This window comes from Antedon mediterranea, chromosome 6 (genome assembly GCF_964355755.1).
Source record: "Antedon mediterranea chromosome 6, ecAntMedi1.1, whole genome shotgun sequence".
NCBI classification, from domain to species: domain Eukaryota; kingdom Metazoa; phylum Echinodermata; class Crinoidea; order Comatulida; family Antedonidae; genus Antedon; species Antedon mediterranea.
In genome coordinates this window covers 31,495,667-31,512,272 of record NC_092675.1, presented here as the reverse complement: position 1 = coordinate 31,512,272, position 16,606 = coordinate 31,495,667, and the positions used below count along the sequence as shown (strand labels likewise).

At 33.5% G+C, this 16,606-nt stretch overlaps 2 protein-coding genes across 3 annotated transcripts; one reads left to right on the top strand and one right to left on the bottom strand.

Moving 5' to 3' along the window:
• Positions 1-18: 18 nt before the first annotated feature.
• LOC140050967 (cell division cycle protein 20 homolog) lies at positions 19-8,077 on the bottom strand. 2 transcript variants are annotated; one of them, XM_072095991.1, is made up of 9 exons: positions 7,975-8,077; positions 2,998-3,231; positions 2,578-2,829; positions 2,276-2,404; positions 1,753-1,949; positions 1,531-1,625; positions 1,010-1,355; positions 740-857; positions 19-596 (listed from the first exon to the last, which is right to left on the bottom strand). In XM_072095991.1, the coding sequence occupies exons 2-9, from the start codon at positions 3,212-3,214 to the stop codon at positions 418-420; spliced, it is 1,533 nt and encodes a 510-aa protein (XP_071952092.1). In that variant the 5' UTR covers positions 3,215-3,231; positions 7,975-8,077; the 3' UTR covers positions 19-417. The 2 variants fall into 2 exon arrangements, with proteins under 2 accessions (XP_071952092.1, XP_071952093.1); XM_072095992.1 differs by lacking the exon at positions 7,975-8,077 and adding an exon at positions 3,464-4,109.
• A 278-nt stretch (positions 8,078-8,355) lies between these two features.
• Positions 8,356-16,521, top strand: LOC140051133 (glutathione peroxidase 7-like). The gene is made up of 3 exons (XM_072096254.1): positions 8,356-8,506; positions 15,656-15,920; positions 16,246-16,521. Exons 1-3 carry the CDS (start codon positions 8,363-8,365, stop codon positions 16,401-16,403), a joined length of 567 nt encoding a protein of 188 aa, XP_071952355.1. The 5' UTR covers positions 8,356-8,362; the 3' UTR covers positions 16,404-16,521.
• The last annotated feature ends 85 nt before the right edge of the window (positions 16,522-16,606 follow it).

The following is a 16,606-nucleotide window of genomic DNA, read 5'->3' as shown; positions in this document are numbered from 1 at the left end:
AAAAGCAGTAATTCTAAATAAAATTTGTATACGATACACTTTGATTAGTAAGCAATCATTTTAAAAATACATAATTGTTAAACTGTTGAAACAAAAATCACAATAACTGATTAAAATACTGTATATAAACCTGTCTTACCAATCTTAAATAAAAACTGTAATATATCACAGTATGTTTATAGTAATTAACAGCTGGTTAATAAAAACTGTAATATATCACAGTATGTTTATAGTAATTAACAGCTGGTTAATAAAAACTGTAATATATCACAGTATGTTTATAGTAATTAACAGCTGGTTAATCATTTTAAAATAATAAAATATTTCTTTAAAAATGTGATTCCTGTACATGTTCTCTGCCTTTGTTCTTTCCATATCTACATACAAACTGTTATTGTAAATTTAAAAGTAGTGTTGTCATCTGATGCTCTGTCTCATACTCAAAGCACCAAGCTTCTTGGCAGATGCAGATGACTTCTTCATTTTTTGTGGTATTTCAAAACATTTCCATAAACGCAAGGTTTCATCAGCAGCAGCTGTTATAACTGTTGAACCATCTGGACTCATAGACATGTGTAAAATTCTTTGTGTATGTCCTGTAAGTATAAACAAATAAATATTTCAATGTTTCATTGCATACTTTTTGTTGTATTATCTTATTAAGCCTGAATGTTATAATGCTCAGTAACACCAAATGCTTTTTCTTTAGGAACTGTTATTAAGGTTAATGAAAACATACCTAGAAGTTCTGCAATACGATGCATGGTGGGATATTTCCAGATAATGAGTTGGTTCTGTGCAAATCCATGTGCTGATATTAGTTCATTGTGTTCTTTTGACCACAGAATTGAACAAACCTTAACAAGTTTTACAAATAAAAACAAATTATTAAAGCCTTGAAGTAAATAATGTGGTCAAGAACTGTTATTTCATATATATATATATATATGAGCAGTGACTACAATGTAGCATCAAATAACACATAACAACTAAATTCGATGGCAATTACCTGTGATTTTGTATCAACACTGTGAATACATGATCCGGTATTCACATTCCAGAATCGTATGTGTCTATCAGCAGTTCCCCCACCACTAGCAAGTAGACCTGTTTGCCATGGACACCATGCTAAAGCTTTAACTGCTGCTTCATGTTGTGTAAATGTATGTAAAGGACTAGTTGGTGAAGCCATTGACCAAATATTTAAAAGGTTATCATTCCCACCACTAGCCAAAACTTTGCCATCCAATGACCATTTTAGTCCGCATATTTCTTGCATGTGGTTTTCTGATGTTCCAACATGATGAGATGCAACACGTACATCATGATGATGAATCTTGCCGCTGCGAGAACCGCTGTAAATAATAGGTAAAACAGATAATTGACAACATCTATAAATAATGGATGATAATTGAGGACGTCTATGGATTCAATCCAAATCTATTAAATACAGTAGAAAACATTATGAGATATTCTTAGTACATAATACTAAAATATTAATGACCATGACAAATGTAGTTGGTTACTAACCTTGATAATATGTGATTGTTCCAGCTTAATGCCCCAACACGTGCTGCATGACCTGACATATTTCTTAGTCTTTTCTGTAGTTCAACATCCCAAAGCTGTAACATACAAACACATATGTACGGTAACCGTGAGGCCATATTGATAATGTGTGTAAGTTTATACAATATGAAATTTTATTCACAAACTATTACAATCAACTCTTGTTTTTATTTGATAGCTTACCTGTACATCACCATTGCTTGTACCTACAGCTAAATAATTTCCTTCAGCTATCCATGAGACTGATGAAACATATTCATCTGCATTTTGCAATTGTACAAGTTGTTGAATGTCACCAGTTGTAGCACTCCACATGTACACGCTGTTAGCTAGAGACACAGCAAGCTGATTATTGCAACTCCAATCAATAAGGTTTAAATCTTTAAAAAAAAAAAAAAAATAGTGTTTTATAATTTTGCATGTTTTTGGTACTCTGTAACACTTTGGTAAAGCTCTGTCCACTATCAAACTAGTTTGGCAAAAAATTGTGGTATGCCCAATTATGGTAGTGATATCACATGACCATATATTATATAGGTACATCACATTTTGTATAGTGTAAATTGTATAGTGTGGACAGAGTGTTGGTAGTGCCAGTTATAATGATCTATGTAGGTACAGTATATGATATGAGAACACAGAAGTGAAATGTGTAGGAAATAGTTGGTCTATCTAATTTTTTTTCTACAAAGATATTTTAACTTACAATAATCATCTAGAATGTCTGGAGCATCTAATATTCTCTCTGCCACCTGTGGAATATGGCGAACAGTTTTACGTGTAGATCCTGGTGTCTTATTTTGACTGTACAAAACTTTTAAGTTATTCTGAAACCCTGTTAGTATAAAAAAAATTTATGTCAAGTCAAGTGTTCAAAACTTAAATGTGATCAATGTTCAGGATGCTATCATTTTTCTCAAAATACATTTAGACGCCAATGTATCATCTTGGCTCCAACTTCAAATTAATTTTTGGTATGTCATTATATTTATAAGTATACATTCTTACCTTCAGGTGCAGTTGGGGGTTTGCTTTTATAGGATAAGATCTTGGAATTCAATGTGTCACCATTTAAATTTTCATTCATAGATTTTCTAAAAGCAACCTTAGATGGACTCATATATTGTTCATTATTACAATCATCCTGTACAGCTGTAGTTTGTTGTAATACTTTATAGTTTGCAACATCAAAGTTAGTAGCTGTGCGGTTTGGTATAAATCGGTCACCTACAGGTGTTTTAGATGGTGTTTTTGAATGACCTTTAAAAAAATAAAAAAATACACATGTTATTTGTGGCTCAAGAAAAAGGTTCTTTAGTTCAATGCATATATTGCGTACACAATTATTACGATACGTTAGGCTTTACGTATGTAAAATTGTAATTGTAAGTGACAAATTATTATGCACTGTTACAATTGACTACTTACCTTGAGTTCGTGGTGTTTTTGGTGTCTTTCCAGGTGTTTTTGAAGTGTAAGAGCGATTACTCAATTTCATAGGTGTTTTATTATAGCTTGCATTTATACTTTTGTTTAATGAAACATTGCAGTTCACTTCTTCTGTTTTTCTTTTTCTTGTGGGAACACTGGAAGTTGGTCTATCTAATTTTAACAAACTATTCACATCTGCCTCAAAGTTTGACATTCTGAATTACTGGTTCTCTGTAATCAAATTAATCAACTATTCATTTATTGTGATGTTTAGGGTGGGGGGATCATTTATTCGATGGAGGAATTTATTTTGGGGAGGAGTTTATTGATAAAATTCAGTAAAAAATTGTATCAAAACTCTAGGTAAATTGTAGATCATGTCAATCAATGAATTCTACTACAAATTGAAGAAATGGATTGTAACTAATACAAAAAATTAACGCCGTGGCTAAAGATACGGTACCGTATTCTAACTTCTGTTTACTAAAGGTACGGTAAAATTGCATTACGTCATAATCAGCCAATGGGGTGCTGGTACGTGTGTGACGTCATCGTATAAGGACTTGGGATTTTTTTTCATATCGCGTCTGTTGTTGTGTTTGTGTAGAGAATTGCTATCGGCGGCGGCGGCGCCAGGCTGCGTGGATGTGTGTGCGCTGCTGCAGATGAGGGTTTTATTTTTATTCCAAATGGCCTATTTAGGCCTATATTTTTTATTAAACTTTGTTTACAATGGTGACCATAAACAACAAGCAAATGCAGACAATAAAGGGGCCCTCAAATACTATGATTTAGACAGTAGCCCCAGGGCTAACGAGTCACAGAAATCAGCGCACACATGCAGCTGGCCCCAGCCTGGCATCGCTTTCCCTCTACACAAACAAACTCATATAATGAGGTTATAGTAGGCCTAGCCTAGGCCTCTTTTGAAACGGTTTTCTGTATTCTAGAATTAAAATCAACATGTTTTGGCTTTTCAATAATAATAACAGACGTAGGCTACATTTAGTTTTTGTCACACACGACGGCGATAATAGCGATAAATAAAGCATAAAGAAAATGCGGTTGATCACTGTTTTCGCGATATGAAAAAAATCCACAAAGTCCTTATACGATGACGTCACACACGTACAGAACCCCATTGGCTGGTTATGACGTAATGCAATTTTACCGTACCTTTAGTAAACAGAAGTTAGAATACGGTACCGTATCTTTAGCCACGGCGAAAAATTAATATGCATGTGGCAGGGCGTTTTTTCAAGGAAATAAATAAAGGCCCTGGGGCGTTTATTCGAGTGTTGGGGCTTTATTCAATATTATGTTCTACTGTACCCTGTGGGGTTTGTAGAAACAAAATAAAAATGTGACGTGATTGATGCCATGAAGACTTTTGATAAACATTACATGCAAATTTATTTATGGTTGATCATATCATATGTGCAATGCCATAGCCACTTCCGTACACTGACAATTGACATCATGACACTGACTGACTGAGATAGGCCTAGCCTCCTATATAGGCCCATGGAGTAAAGTTACTCCATGATAGGCCTAGCCTATAGCCTATTCCGGATGCTAGTCAAGTCGCCCCATCGCAAAGTCGCCCCATACAAAGTCGCCCCTTACACAGTCGCCCCATCGCAAAGTCGCCCCAAAACAAAGTCGCCCCGACACAGTCGCCCCATCGCAAAGTCGCCCCATCGCAAAGTCGCCCCATCGCAAAGTCGCCCTATCACAAAGTCGCCCTATCGCAAAGTCGCCCCAAAACGTTAAAAAATAGTTTACAAGTGCGTAAAATGTCGCAATGATACACAAAATAACACGGAACGTGTAGGCATAAAAGGGGGAAGCCCCGCCATGTATGCCCTAGTCTCACTCTCAGGTCACACGATCGGCACGCACTCCCATCATCAGAGACGAAGCCCCCGACTAATCACTCCGCGGTCGCACTCTAACGTGCTAGCTTACCAGAGGGAAACCCCCGTAATTACTCCGCCGGTTACAACGCACCATCTCAAGATGGGGAAACCCCGCCGGAGTTTTACGATGATATCAGTCGCGTTCGAAATCGGTTGCGTTTAATTTTGGTCGCGATAAAATGATGTTATACGATCTAGATCATTTTTACTTTGGTGAATATTTATTATTATTATTAGGCCTATATTAATAATATGTAAACATAGTTTAAGATTATAGTATTATCCAGCATAATGTCATTTAACAGTACATAATTATTAAAATGTGAAATATTTTATAGGAAACGTAGGCTACGTCTGTGTCTTTTATTTTATATGCAACAAATTACGTAAAACAATTTATTTATAAACATTCAGTTTACTATTATTATATACATATAACAATGAACATTGATTGTTTAGTTTAGTTTAGTTTAGTTATAATGGGAAAGTTTAGGCGATGTGCCTTTTTAAACCCCATATCAACTACATTGTGTCGATGCGATTCTTGATTGTAAGCCTGGAAAGGCAATCCCATCATTATATCCATTATAAAATTGCATCATATCACCACTATATGTCGTAAATGATGACGGGCGTGTGTGTATTCGTCGTACGTCCGTCGTGTACGTATTATTCCGTACCTCTTCAGTGTCTTGTTTAATTTAAAATTAAATAAACACCCGATATGAGGATATTTATTAGGCATGATAATTAGAATGTTCTATAACCAAAAGGGTTGAAAAGAATTTCTTCAGTAAAATTATCATTGTGCTGTTGAATAAAAGGCGACTCGCCATCTGAAACATTCTCTGAAACCAATCGGAGCTGCGCCTTCTGGTATCTGTTTCCTCACAGCTGCTACGTCTTTCTGCTGACCGTCGGGGATTCCCCTTTTTAAAAAACACGCACACGATACTGTACGATGGTTTTTCCATGGTCAAAATGTAGCATTTTAATTTTACTAAAATACCTGCATGTAAAACAATCATATCGGCGATGAAATCCTTTTTTCTTATTTCTTCATTTTGAAAAGTCATTATAAAATTAAGACACATAACTTGTCAATAAATGCAAAATGATCAATAAGTAGCCTAACACTCATTGTCTCACAACACTGTTATTGTTTTAACTACTGTAAATCTATACGAAGGCCTACTACTAGTACTACACATTTTTATACATTTATTATATTATCCTAAAAAATTAGCTGGTATCCACGCGTAGGTTGAAGAAAGATTCGTAATTGTGGCTCTGGTAACTAATTTTAAAATCATATTAAATTAACATTTTCGAAACTATAAATCAGGGATAATCTTTTTAGGAACTATTTTTTTTAATGATTTTTAAAAAGCACATCACTCCATTAAAACCTGTAAAATAAAAATTAAAACACAAATTATGTATATGTTATGCGCGATTTGAACGATTTGCGCAATTTGAAATTGCGCAAAAAAATCCTTGCGCAATTTGAAATTGCGCAAAGAATTCTTGCGCAATTTAAAATTGCGCAAGGATTTTTTTGCGCAATTTCAAATTGCGCAATCAACTTGCGCAATTTCAAATTGCGCAAGAAAATCTTTGCGCAATTTTAAATTGCGCTGCACAATTTGTAAATTGCGCAAGATAGTTCTTGCGCAAAATGACACCTTTGCGCAATTTGAAAACGAACTGTAAATTTTCAAATTGCGCAACAAAATTCTACCAGACAATCGGTATTATAATAATTTATTGGAAACTAAATAACTCAAAATAAAACATAATAAATGCGAAGATAACATGTGTATAATAAATACATAACATTTATTATTACAATTAAATAATATTATCACTGTAACTTGAAATAAATCAAAATAAATGTAAAAATTAAGTTTTTAATATTAGTTTAAGCTAGGCCATGTAACCTAGTCAGTATCAGTAGTCCAGACCCTAGCTAGGCTAGAGTAGTATAGCCGGCCGCCCGCGCCACGCCCGCCTGGTGGAACACCACCGCTTCGTTTTCCTTCGTCGGTTCTTCGACGGTATGCTAACTTATAACAATATTTGCACTACTAAAATAAGGAAATGCGATATTTATCTTTAATTTTGAATCATTCTTAGAAATTACTATAAAAATATGGGTGTGCATGATTTCACAATCTGTCGAAAAACCTTGCGCAATTTGCAGATTACTTGCGCAATTTAATACGTTGCTTGCGCAATTTGAAACACATGTTTCAATTCAAATTGCGTAAGGATTTTTTTTGCGCAATTTCAAATTGCGCAAATCGTTCAAATCGCGCATAACATATATAATATGATAAACATTATAATGTATACGACATTTAGCGCAACCAAAGTAACAACGCAATCGATATCAAACGCACCCAATATGATTAAAACCGTGGGCGACTTTGCAATGGGGCGACTTTGCGTTGGGGCGACTTTGCGATGGAGCGACTTTGCGATGGGGCGACTTTGTAATGGGGCGACTTTGCGATGGGGCGACTGTGCCGGGGCGACTTTGTTTTGGGGCGACTTTGCGATGGGGCGACTTTGTATTGGGCGACTTTGTATGGGGCGACTTTGCGATGGGGCGACTTGACTGGATCCCTTCCATATCATAGCTCCTAGCGAGGCCTAGGCCTATCCATACCCCCACATTCGTATTGTTAATTATTATAATTCAAGACTTTTTGAAAAAGCTTCCTGCTGATGATGGCTAACTCATCTCAAGCCTAGCTAGGCCCTACAAAGCTAACTAAGGTAGACCAGGGCCTAGTAGGTAGGGCCTACTAGCCTCTAGGGCCTAGGCCTAGTAGGCCTATGTTTACTACTATATAGGCCTAGGTCTAGGTCCTACTAGCCTAGCCTCATGCGTAGCCTGACTTTTGGGGGAGTGAGACAGAGAGTCCACCGCCGTCACTCTCACTCAGTCTCACAATCCACATTTGAAAAGTCATATTTAATTAATATAAAAAACCCTATTGAATAAAAACGATTAATTTACACTAGCCTAGGAAATATTACATAGGCCTACCTATATTTCAAAATGAAAAAAACGTTCAAGCAGTTTATAATTACAATTAAACGTGTCTTTAAAATACCCTAGTGTTACTGTATTATAAATTATTCACAAACTTGCTTTGTGTATTTTTAAATAAGCCGCTCTCGTTCTTTTTGATTGGTCAATTTCAAATGTTGCGCAAGCACACAACAGTTGTTACGGTTGGTAAGTCTATGTGTAATAATAATTAATTTAAATATAATAGTTTACTACTATAAATACTCTTTTAAATACATTTCCTTCATCTAAATATTATATCTGTCACAATGTAATTTAAATAAATTAGTGTTTTTTAATAAAACCTAATTTGCGTTTATAAAATAAAAGTATAGAAATAGATTTACAAAAGAGACAAACAAAGATGGCGGTGGTAAACATGTTTTCTTCGGTTAATGTATTGCTTTATTTCTTTTTATTGATAGGAGTCCAAGCTGTAGACTTTTATTCATTTAAAGTTACAGATATTGAAGGAGATATGGTATCGTTAGAACAATATCGGGGAAAGGTATACTGTTTGTGAGTTCATTTCGAGTTAGGATACCTAGCCTAGCCTAGCTAGCTAGGCTAGAGGGCCTACTAGCTAAGGCCTATCTAGCCGCCTAGCCTAGCTAGCTATAGTAGGCCTAGCTGAGCGGCGGAGCCAAGCCTAGGCTAGTTAGTGGGCGAGCCTACTTATACCTCCATGGTGGATGGAACAATGTAAAATTAAAATTGTAATGATAATAGTATAGCCTAATCATGCAAGTACGAAGAAATAAATACTGGCAAATAAATTTTAATTTAAAAATCATGATAAGTTTTTTTGTTTCGCTTTCTTTCTGTTTTTATACTTGTACTATTATTGTTGCTCTTTTGGCGCTCCATAGAAACAAAAACATTGAGCATGGATGGGGAGCTCGAGGAGTTACATTGTCATTACAGTATACAAAGAAACACATCTGTAAAATCATCAATTTAAAGGATTTATTTATTTGTTATTATGTGTTTCTCCTTCTGAAAGTACTTATAAGTCCTAATTTTAAAGTGTGGTGTTCAGGATAAAGTTAGTCAACAAATTTGGAGTCAAAATACAAGAAAGGCAGGTGCGTAAGAAAAACATCCTCTGAAACAACACAATGGAGTAAATATTACCAACAAACAACCCGTCAAGTTTGTTTGTTGTAAAGAAAAAATATACATTTACTCAACGGGCGAAAATAATGTGAGTTTATCTATGTTTTGCGGTAGTATTAAATTATATTTATGGTAATAAATGAAACCTACTGTGTTTAAAATTATGTATGGATAAACAAGTATTGTTTTTAAGCTGTAGTATATCTTAGTATTTGTAATCTTAGGTGTTGGTTGGGTCTTAGCTTTCGTGATCTTAGGTCTTAGGGGGTCTGAGCTTTCGTGACACCCATTCCTAGGGATTACGGTCGAAGCGGCCGCCAACTAAAGCGGCCGCTAGTTCAATAACGGTAATCTGTATGGAACGCCGTGTGCGCTTTGATTGTTGTTTTGTAATCTTTGATTGTCATTGTTTCGACAGGTTTTCTTTACCTCGGACGTAAATAACAATCTACATTATTATGTAATTTATTCTCTTTTTTTTTACAGATTGAATGTGATACGCGTACGTTCTTTTAAACGAAATGGCGAATCGATGATTACTTAATTTTAACTGTTCTAAATGATATACATATGTTTAATAAAGTCTAAAATACATTGTGGTGTTTATATTGTATATTAATATAATATAATAATAAGCCAATTATTAAGAATTATATATAAATAAACCAATCAATAAAGTATATCAAAATATATAAATATATTAATAATTAAAAATATGTGTTATTGTATATTAATTAATTAGTAAAATAACTAGTAGTAGTGTTCGCAATCATAATTTAATTACAATAACATGATGACAGCAATTTATTTAATATCCCTACACTATTTTATTACTTCAGATATTTAAATATTGATCAATTGAAAATGAGTTTTAAATACTAAAATAAAATGAAAGTGTCTGTTTGATACGGTAATTAATTACGCGAATTATTACGCGTGACGGCCAGCAATAGTGCTGCTGCACATTAGGTGCGCGTCCCATGTTGCTTTATTGAAAACACAAACAATGTATTACAATGGAATAACACTTAAATGTATAACACACCCTATTACTAATAATAAAAACCAAGATTCGATAGTACAGTATGTAAATGAGATATAAATATTCGGCAATACCGTACGTAAATTATTATTGCAATACTGTATAAAGATTCGATAGTATGTAAACAAGATAAATATTCGGCAATACCGTACGTAAATTATTAATGCAATACTGTATAAAGATTCGATAGTATGTAAACAAGATATAAATATTCGGCAATACCGTACGTAAATTATTATTTAATGCAACACTGTATAAAGATTCGATTATAAGTCTGTAAATGAGATATCAAGATTCGGCAATACCGTACGTAAATTATTAATGCAATACTGTATAAAGATTCAATAGTATGTAAACGAGATATAAAGATTCGGCAATACCGTACGTAAATTATTAATGCAATACTGTATAAAGATTCGATAGTATGTAAAAATGAGATATAAAGATTCGGCAATACCGTACGTAAATTATTATTGCAATATACTGTATAAAGATTCAATAGTATGTAAACGAGATATAAAGATTTGGCAATACCGTATACGTAAATTATTAATGCAATACTGTATAAAGATTCGATAGTATATAAACGAGATATAAATATTCGACAATACCGTACGTAAATTATTATTGCAATACTGTATAAAGATTCGATAGTATGTAAACAAGATATAAATATTCGGCAATACCGTACGTAAATTATTAATGCAATACTGTATAAAGATTCGATAGTATGTAAACAAGATATAAATATTCGGCAATACCGTACGTAAATTATTAATGCAATACTGTATAAAGATTCGATAGTATGTAAACGAGATATAAAGATTCGGCAATACCGTACGTAAATTATAATGCAATACTGTATAAAATTCGATAGTATGTAAATGAGATATAAATATTCGGCAATACCGTACGTAAATTATTATTGCAATACTGTATAAAATTTGATAGTTAAATGTAAATGAGATATAAACATTCGGCAATACCGTTCGTAAATTATTATTGCAATACTGTATAAAATTCGATAGTTAAATGTAAATGAGATATAAATATTCAGCAATACCGTACGTAAATTATTATTGCAATACTGTATAAAATTCGATAGTATGTAAATGAGATATAAAGATTCGGCAATACCGTACGTAAATTGGATGATCCCGTAAATTATTATTATTGCAATACTGTATAAGGATTCAATTGCATATAAACGAGATATAAAGATTCGGCAATACCGTATACGTAAATTATTATTGCAATACTGTATAAGGATTCAATAGTATGTAAACGAGATATAAAGGTTCGGCAAAATATATTTCGATATATGTATTAGTTAATAGTAATACAAATAAAATATACATTGATTTATCGGCAGGCAAACTTAATTATTATAGAAATATAAAGATTTGATAGTACATGAGTTGGCTTATATTTATTTAGCTGTAACTCAACTCGCCATAGGCCATGGCGTTGACAACGACAATCAAAGATTAAAGCGCACATGGCGTTCCATACAAATGACGATATTAAACTGGCGGCCGCTTTGGTTGGCGGCCGCTTCGACCATACTCCATTCCTAGTAGGCCTATTATGTGTAGAGTTGTATGGAGTTGAGTCTTGTTTTGAAAATGTATACATTTTAATATAAAAAAAAACAATCAATTTTTTTAAGTAAGGGTTTTTGTTAAAATAATAAAAAAATTATAAAGTTACTGTGAACATGATTTTAAACAACAAAAATAGCAATTTCGGAACGGCTCTGGCTGTGCTCCATGCACGCTCTACGCTTGTGCGTTTAGTTCGTACAGTACACTAGTATAAATAATGCATTTTTTTTGCATTCGGCGTGGCTAAAGACTTCTGTTTACTAACGGTACGGTAAAATTGCATTACGTCATAATCAGCCAATGGGGTGCTGGTACGTGTGTGACGTCATTGTATAAGGACTGTAGGAAGTTAGGATACAGTACCGTATCTTTAGCCACGGCGTTTTACATTTTGACATTTTGTTGTTTAAAATCATGTTTGCAGTAACTTTATGATTTCGTTATTATCTTAAAGATGTATTGTCCCTTGAAACACAAAAAGATGAAGGTCAAAATATTCTAAATTTGAATTGGCCATATCAAAGTAATATTAAAGTTATTCACTTTAAGTCGAAAATTCGAGCCAAAAGCAACAAATTTACGTAATTAACAGGTAAAATAGTTTGATTACATTTCGTCTGGAAAATCGTCGCGAGCGAAAGTAAACAAAGATTTAAACCATGAGTACGCATTATGTATGATGCTAATTATGATTGTTTACAACTCGTTACGGTTGAGAAGGTACTTTCACACAGATTGTGAGGAAGTTTTATAATTATGCATACATACAGACTAGCCAAACAAGCGTGTTTCATTATGGGATATGTTTTGATCGAAAACTTTGACTGGAAGTCAAAGTAATTTTTTTAACCAAAAAACGTCTGTATTTCAGTTAAATGATTTTTTTTCCGACAAATTTTTGGTGATAGTTAATAACTATTATGATACTTTAAAATGACCCACCTTTTTTCGAAATCTGTTATTTTTTATTTTTTTTGGAATTAGTCAATACATCTTTAACAAAAACCTTTAAACATTTAAATTGATTGTTTTGATATTAAATTTTATATTTAAAGGGGGATTCTGGGTTTAAAATTGCTTTTAAATATCGTTTATTTATTAAATAAAAAATATTATAACAATATAGACATGTCAGAATGAAGAAGTAATAACGAGAAATTAAAAAAATTAAATTTCATATACATTTTAGGGTAAATTCATGGAAAGTCTGTTTTTCAGCAGCTTAGGGAAGCTCATTAATATTCATGAGATATTCACAAAATCACGTCATCAGGATTCCAAACTCGCGACGTCAAGCTTGTACGTTGTGTTCTCTCTCCCCTGTCAAACGACAACCACCCGATCATTGTGAAATACATTTTTTTTTAGATTTTCTAAGCTAGGCCTAAAGTGTAATAATAACAGTAGTAGCATATATTTATTTGACATTTAATGAAATACAAAATTTAGTACAGATTTAGTACGGAGTCATAAATTATACTATTTTTATACCTCGAATAGTACAGATCGTATATCGGCTTCACGTACTAGGCTAGGCCTGGATAAGCAAGCCTGCGAGCTACAGCGATTTTAATTGCTTTTGCTTATCCTTGCCTCCTTAGATTTTCACCTGTCTTGTTTTTGTTACCTGTATTTCGATTTTAAAGGCTAAATAAAGAATGAATGAATGAATGAAGGCCTAGCCTAAATCATTTTATTCATGGGTTTGGCCATTTCTGACTAGGGATTCCATGCCACGATGGCTACGTTAAAACATTGGTGCCATCATTCATGGGCCTAGCTAGCCTATTACTAAACGATTGGCCCATAAATAACAAAACGCAGTGGATTCCAAACCCATCCTATCAACCAAACTCCTAAACAATCTAAACCTAAAACGTTCTACAAAAATCGGCTGTAAATATTGAGGCAAAACAAGGTCCGATCGCCGTCCGCACGTATGGTGTCCCGATCGTCTAATAAGTAGGCCTAAAATAGGCCTAGTTTACTCTCCAAAAAAGCGGATACTGCATCAAGCAAGTAGACCGGTAGTAGGAAGGAGACCTAGCCGATCCGGCCCAGTTAAAAATTGAGCTAGCTAGTGTAGTAGACCCTATGCGAATTGATACTACCAGGCCTTTTACTATAGGCTACACTTGTTAAAATTAGCAATACTGTACTTATGTTTACAAATATTCCAACTCTCTCATTCGAGCTATTTTATCTATACCATTCCGGTAGGTCGAGTCGACCTTCAATCAAATACTGTACATCGTTCATGTTGTGATTATAGACGGGGTATACTCGACCCGACCAGTTTTGTATTGTATACTGTATCTGCTTATCACGTGACAATGCCAGGCATGGGCAGAGAGAGCATGTGTATCGTCGTCTCGCTCTCCTCACTCAGCAGGAATGTATACGTTACGCTTCATTGATTTTGAAGGCTTTCCCTAAGTCAGTGCGAAAATCGGCAAACGTAAAGTGCAAACTTATCTAATTTTTCACTGTTTTGATAGATTTTCATAGAAAATTGACTTTATAAATGGGAAGACCGACTAAAATTACATCAGATAAGTATAATTTTACAAAAGTAATTGATATGGGTAATGATAACGAGTCGTCGGAAGATTGACCATTTCACGAATTTCCTATTCTGTAACCACAGTGTGATTTTGCCGTAGCTGCACTTGTAATCTGGCCTCATTTCACAGCCTTCGTTCTGCTTCACTGGGCGCTTATATAAATTGAAACTTTTACCGTTCAAGAGACAAACAAATATATTTTACATTTTTTACTATTCATTTTAAACCCGGAACCCCCCTTTAAAGCCTTAAAAAATGTATAACATTCACAAGGCTTTAAATATCGAATTTAATATCAAAACAATCAATTTGTTTAAAGGTTTCTGTTAAGATAATAACGAAATCATAAAGCTACTGCGAACATGATTTTAAACAAAATGTAAAAACAATGCATAACTATAGAGAATCGCTGTACAAACTAAACGCGCACGCGTAGAGCGTGCATGGAGCGAACAACCAGAGCCGTTCCAAAATTGCTATTTTTGTCATGTTCGCAGTAACTTTATAATTTTTTTATTATTTTAACAAAAACCTTTAAATCAAATTGATTGTTTTGATATTAAATTCGATAATTAAAGCCTTTTGAACGTTATACATTTTCAAAACAAAAGACTCAACTCCATACACTACATAGGAATAGTTTGACACAAACACGGCTTCTAATCCATTCAATGTCGAAACTCTCTCTATATAATATGGCTCTGGCTGAGGCTTAGCTAGTGGGCCCTCTATCGGATGCTAGTCGTAAAGACTAAAGTGCACATTAAATATTTATTGTTTTGTTTGTTTAATCTTGAGGTTCAGACTTTGTTATGGCTTTTTTTAATTGTAATCACCACACAAAATCAAATGTATTATTATTATTATTATTATTATTACATGTATTCATTAATAATAAGTATATACTGTATAGATAAAAGTGTATAATGTTGTGTGAAATAAAACTGAAACTGAACTGTGTAGTTTTGTACGTACCTGCCTTGTATTTTGTAGTAGGAATGAGTGCTAAGTATTAGCCTAGTTCTGTTTCGCACTTGTTTTGTCTCGTAATTTAACTACAGTATTTTATTTTTAATTTGTTAACTAACTTTATCGTGAATACCACACCTTAAAATTTTAGGCTAGGTACTTTTATGAAGGAGAATCATATAAAAATTAACAAATAAATCCTTTCAATTGATGATGACATGTTTCTCGCACACTGTTAGCAACTTTTGCGAACCAATTCTAGACTAGGATCTACTTCAAATATTTTCTTGATATTTATATTATTAATTATTGTGTATGTATATTGTGTGAAATAAATATATTATTTCTGTATATCTTTTCAGCCATCTTTGGTAGTAAATGTTGCAAGTGAATGTGGCTATACACATAACCATTATGAAGCTCTTTCTCAGTTGAGTAAAGCTAGAGAAATAAAAGATCACCTTAATATCCTAGCTTTTCCATGTAATCAATTTGGATTCCAAGAACCTGGAAGTAATGCTCAAATCAGTCAATTTGCCAAACAAACTTACAACTGTAATTTTCCACTATTCTCAAAAATTGATGTTATTGGAGACAATGCACACCCTGTATATAAGTACTTGGCTGGTAAGTTGGTTGTACGGTATAAACTTTTTATTTCGCAAATTTAATGCACATTTCTTGGTATTATTATTCTTACATTTTTTTACCCAGGGTAGCCTAAACCGGGGCCTAAACAGTTTAAACTGGTTTTCATTGGGGCCCTGCATGCAACATATACACTGTTACAAACTCAGCAGAGACTTCGTTATTAATAACATTGAGTATCAAAAATAGTAAAAGATTAAATGAAAAGTTACTACTTTTTTAAAACTTTTTATCTTGATAAAAAAAATATACTCGTCACTACTGTACCAGTTTACATTCTACAAATATCATTTTAAATTTACAGAAATGAGTGGAGTTTCACCTAATTGGAACTTTTGGAAGTACCTCGTCAATAGAGATGGACAAGTTGTGAATGTATGGGGTCCACAAACAGACGTACATGACCTATGGAATGACCTTGTTTCTATATCAACAAGGCGTGTTTCTCATGAGGATCTTTAATGATATTTCGAAAGAACAAACATTTTTAATCACGGTGCTATTAAACTCAAATAATATATTATCATTTATTTTTATATTGTGTGCAGTATGCAAATTTTGTTAATAAAGGAAAAAAAAACTGTAACTTTTGTGTCATATTAATTTTACTATTTACATTAAATGAAAAGTATGTTACATTTAACCAATAATTTAATTAATTTGTT

Excerpts from the sequence above, each read along its gene's own strand:
- LOC140050967 (XM_072095991.1), bottom strand. The coding sequence starts at position 3,214 with ATGTCAAACTTTGAGGCAGATGTGAATAGTTTGTTAAAATTAGATAGA. Across the intron at positions 2,830-2,997 it reads AAAAACACCACGAACTCAAG|GTCATTCAAAAACACCATCT; the intron begins GTAAGTAGTCAA and ends ATTTTTTTAAAG. Across the intron at positions 1,950-2,275 it reads AGACATTCTAGATGATTATT|ATTTAAACCTTATTGATTGG; the intron begins GTAAGTTAAAAT and ends TTTTTTTTAAAG.
- LOC140051133 (XM_072096254.1), top strand. The coding sequence starts at position 8,363 with ATGGCGGTGGTAAACATGTTTTCTTCGGTTAATGTATTGCTTTATTTC. Across the intron at positions 8,507-15,655 it reads TAGAACAATATCGGGGAAAG|CCATCTTTGGTAGTAAATGT; the intron begins GTATACTGTTTG and ends ATATCTTTTCAG. Across the intron at positions 15,921-16,245 it reads TGTATATAAGTACTTGGCTG|AAATGAGTGGAGTTTCACCT; the intron begins GTAAGTTGGTTG and ends TTAAATTTACAG.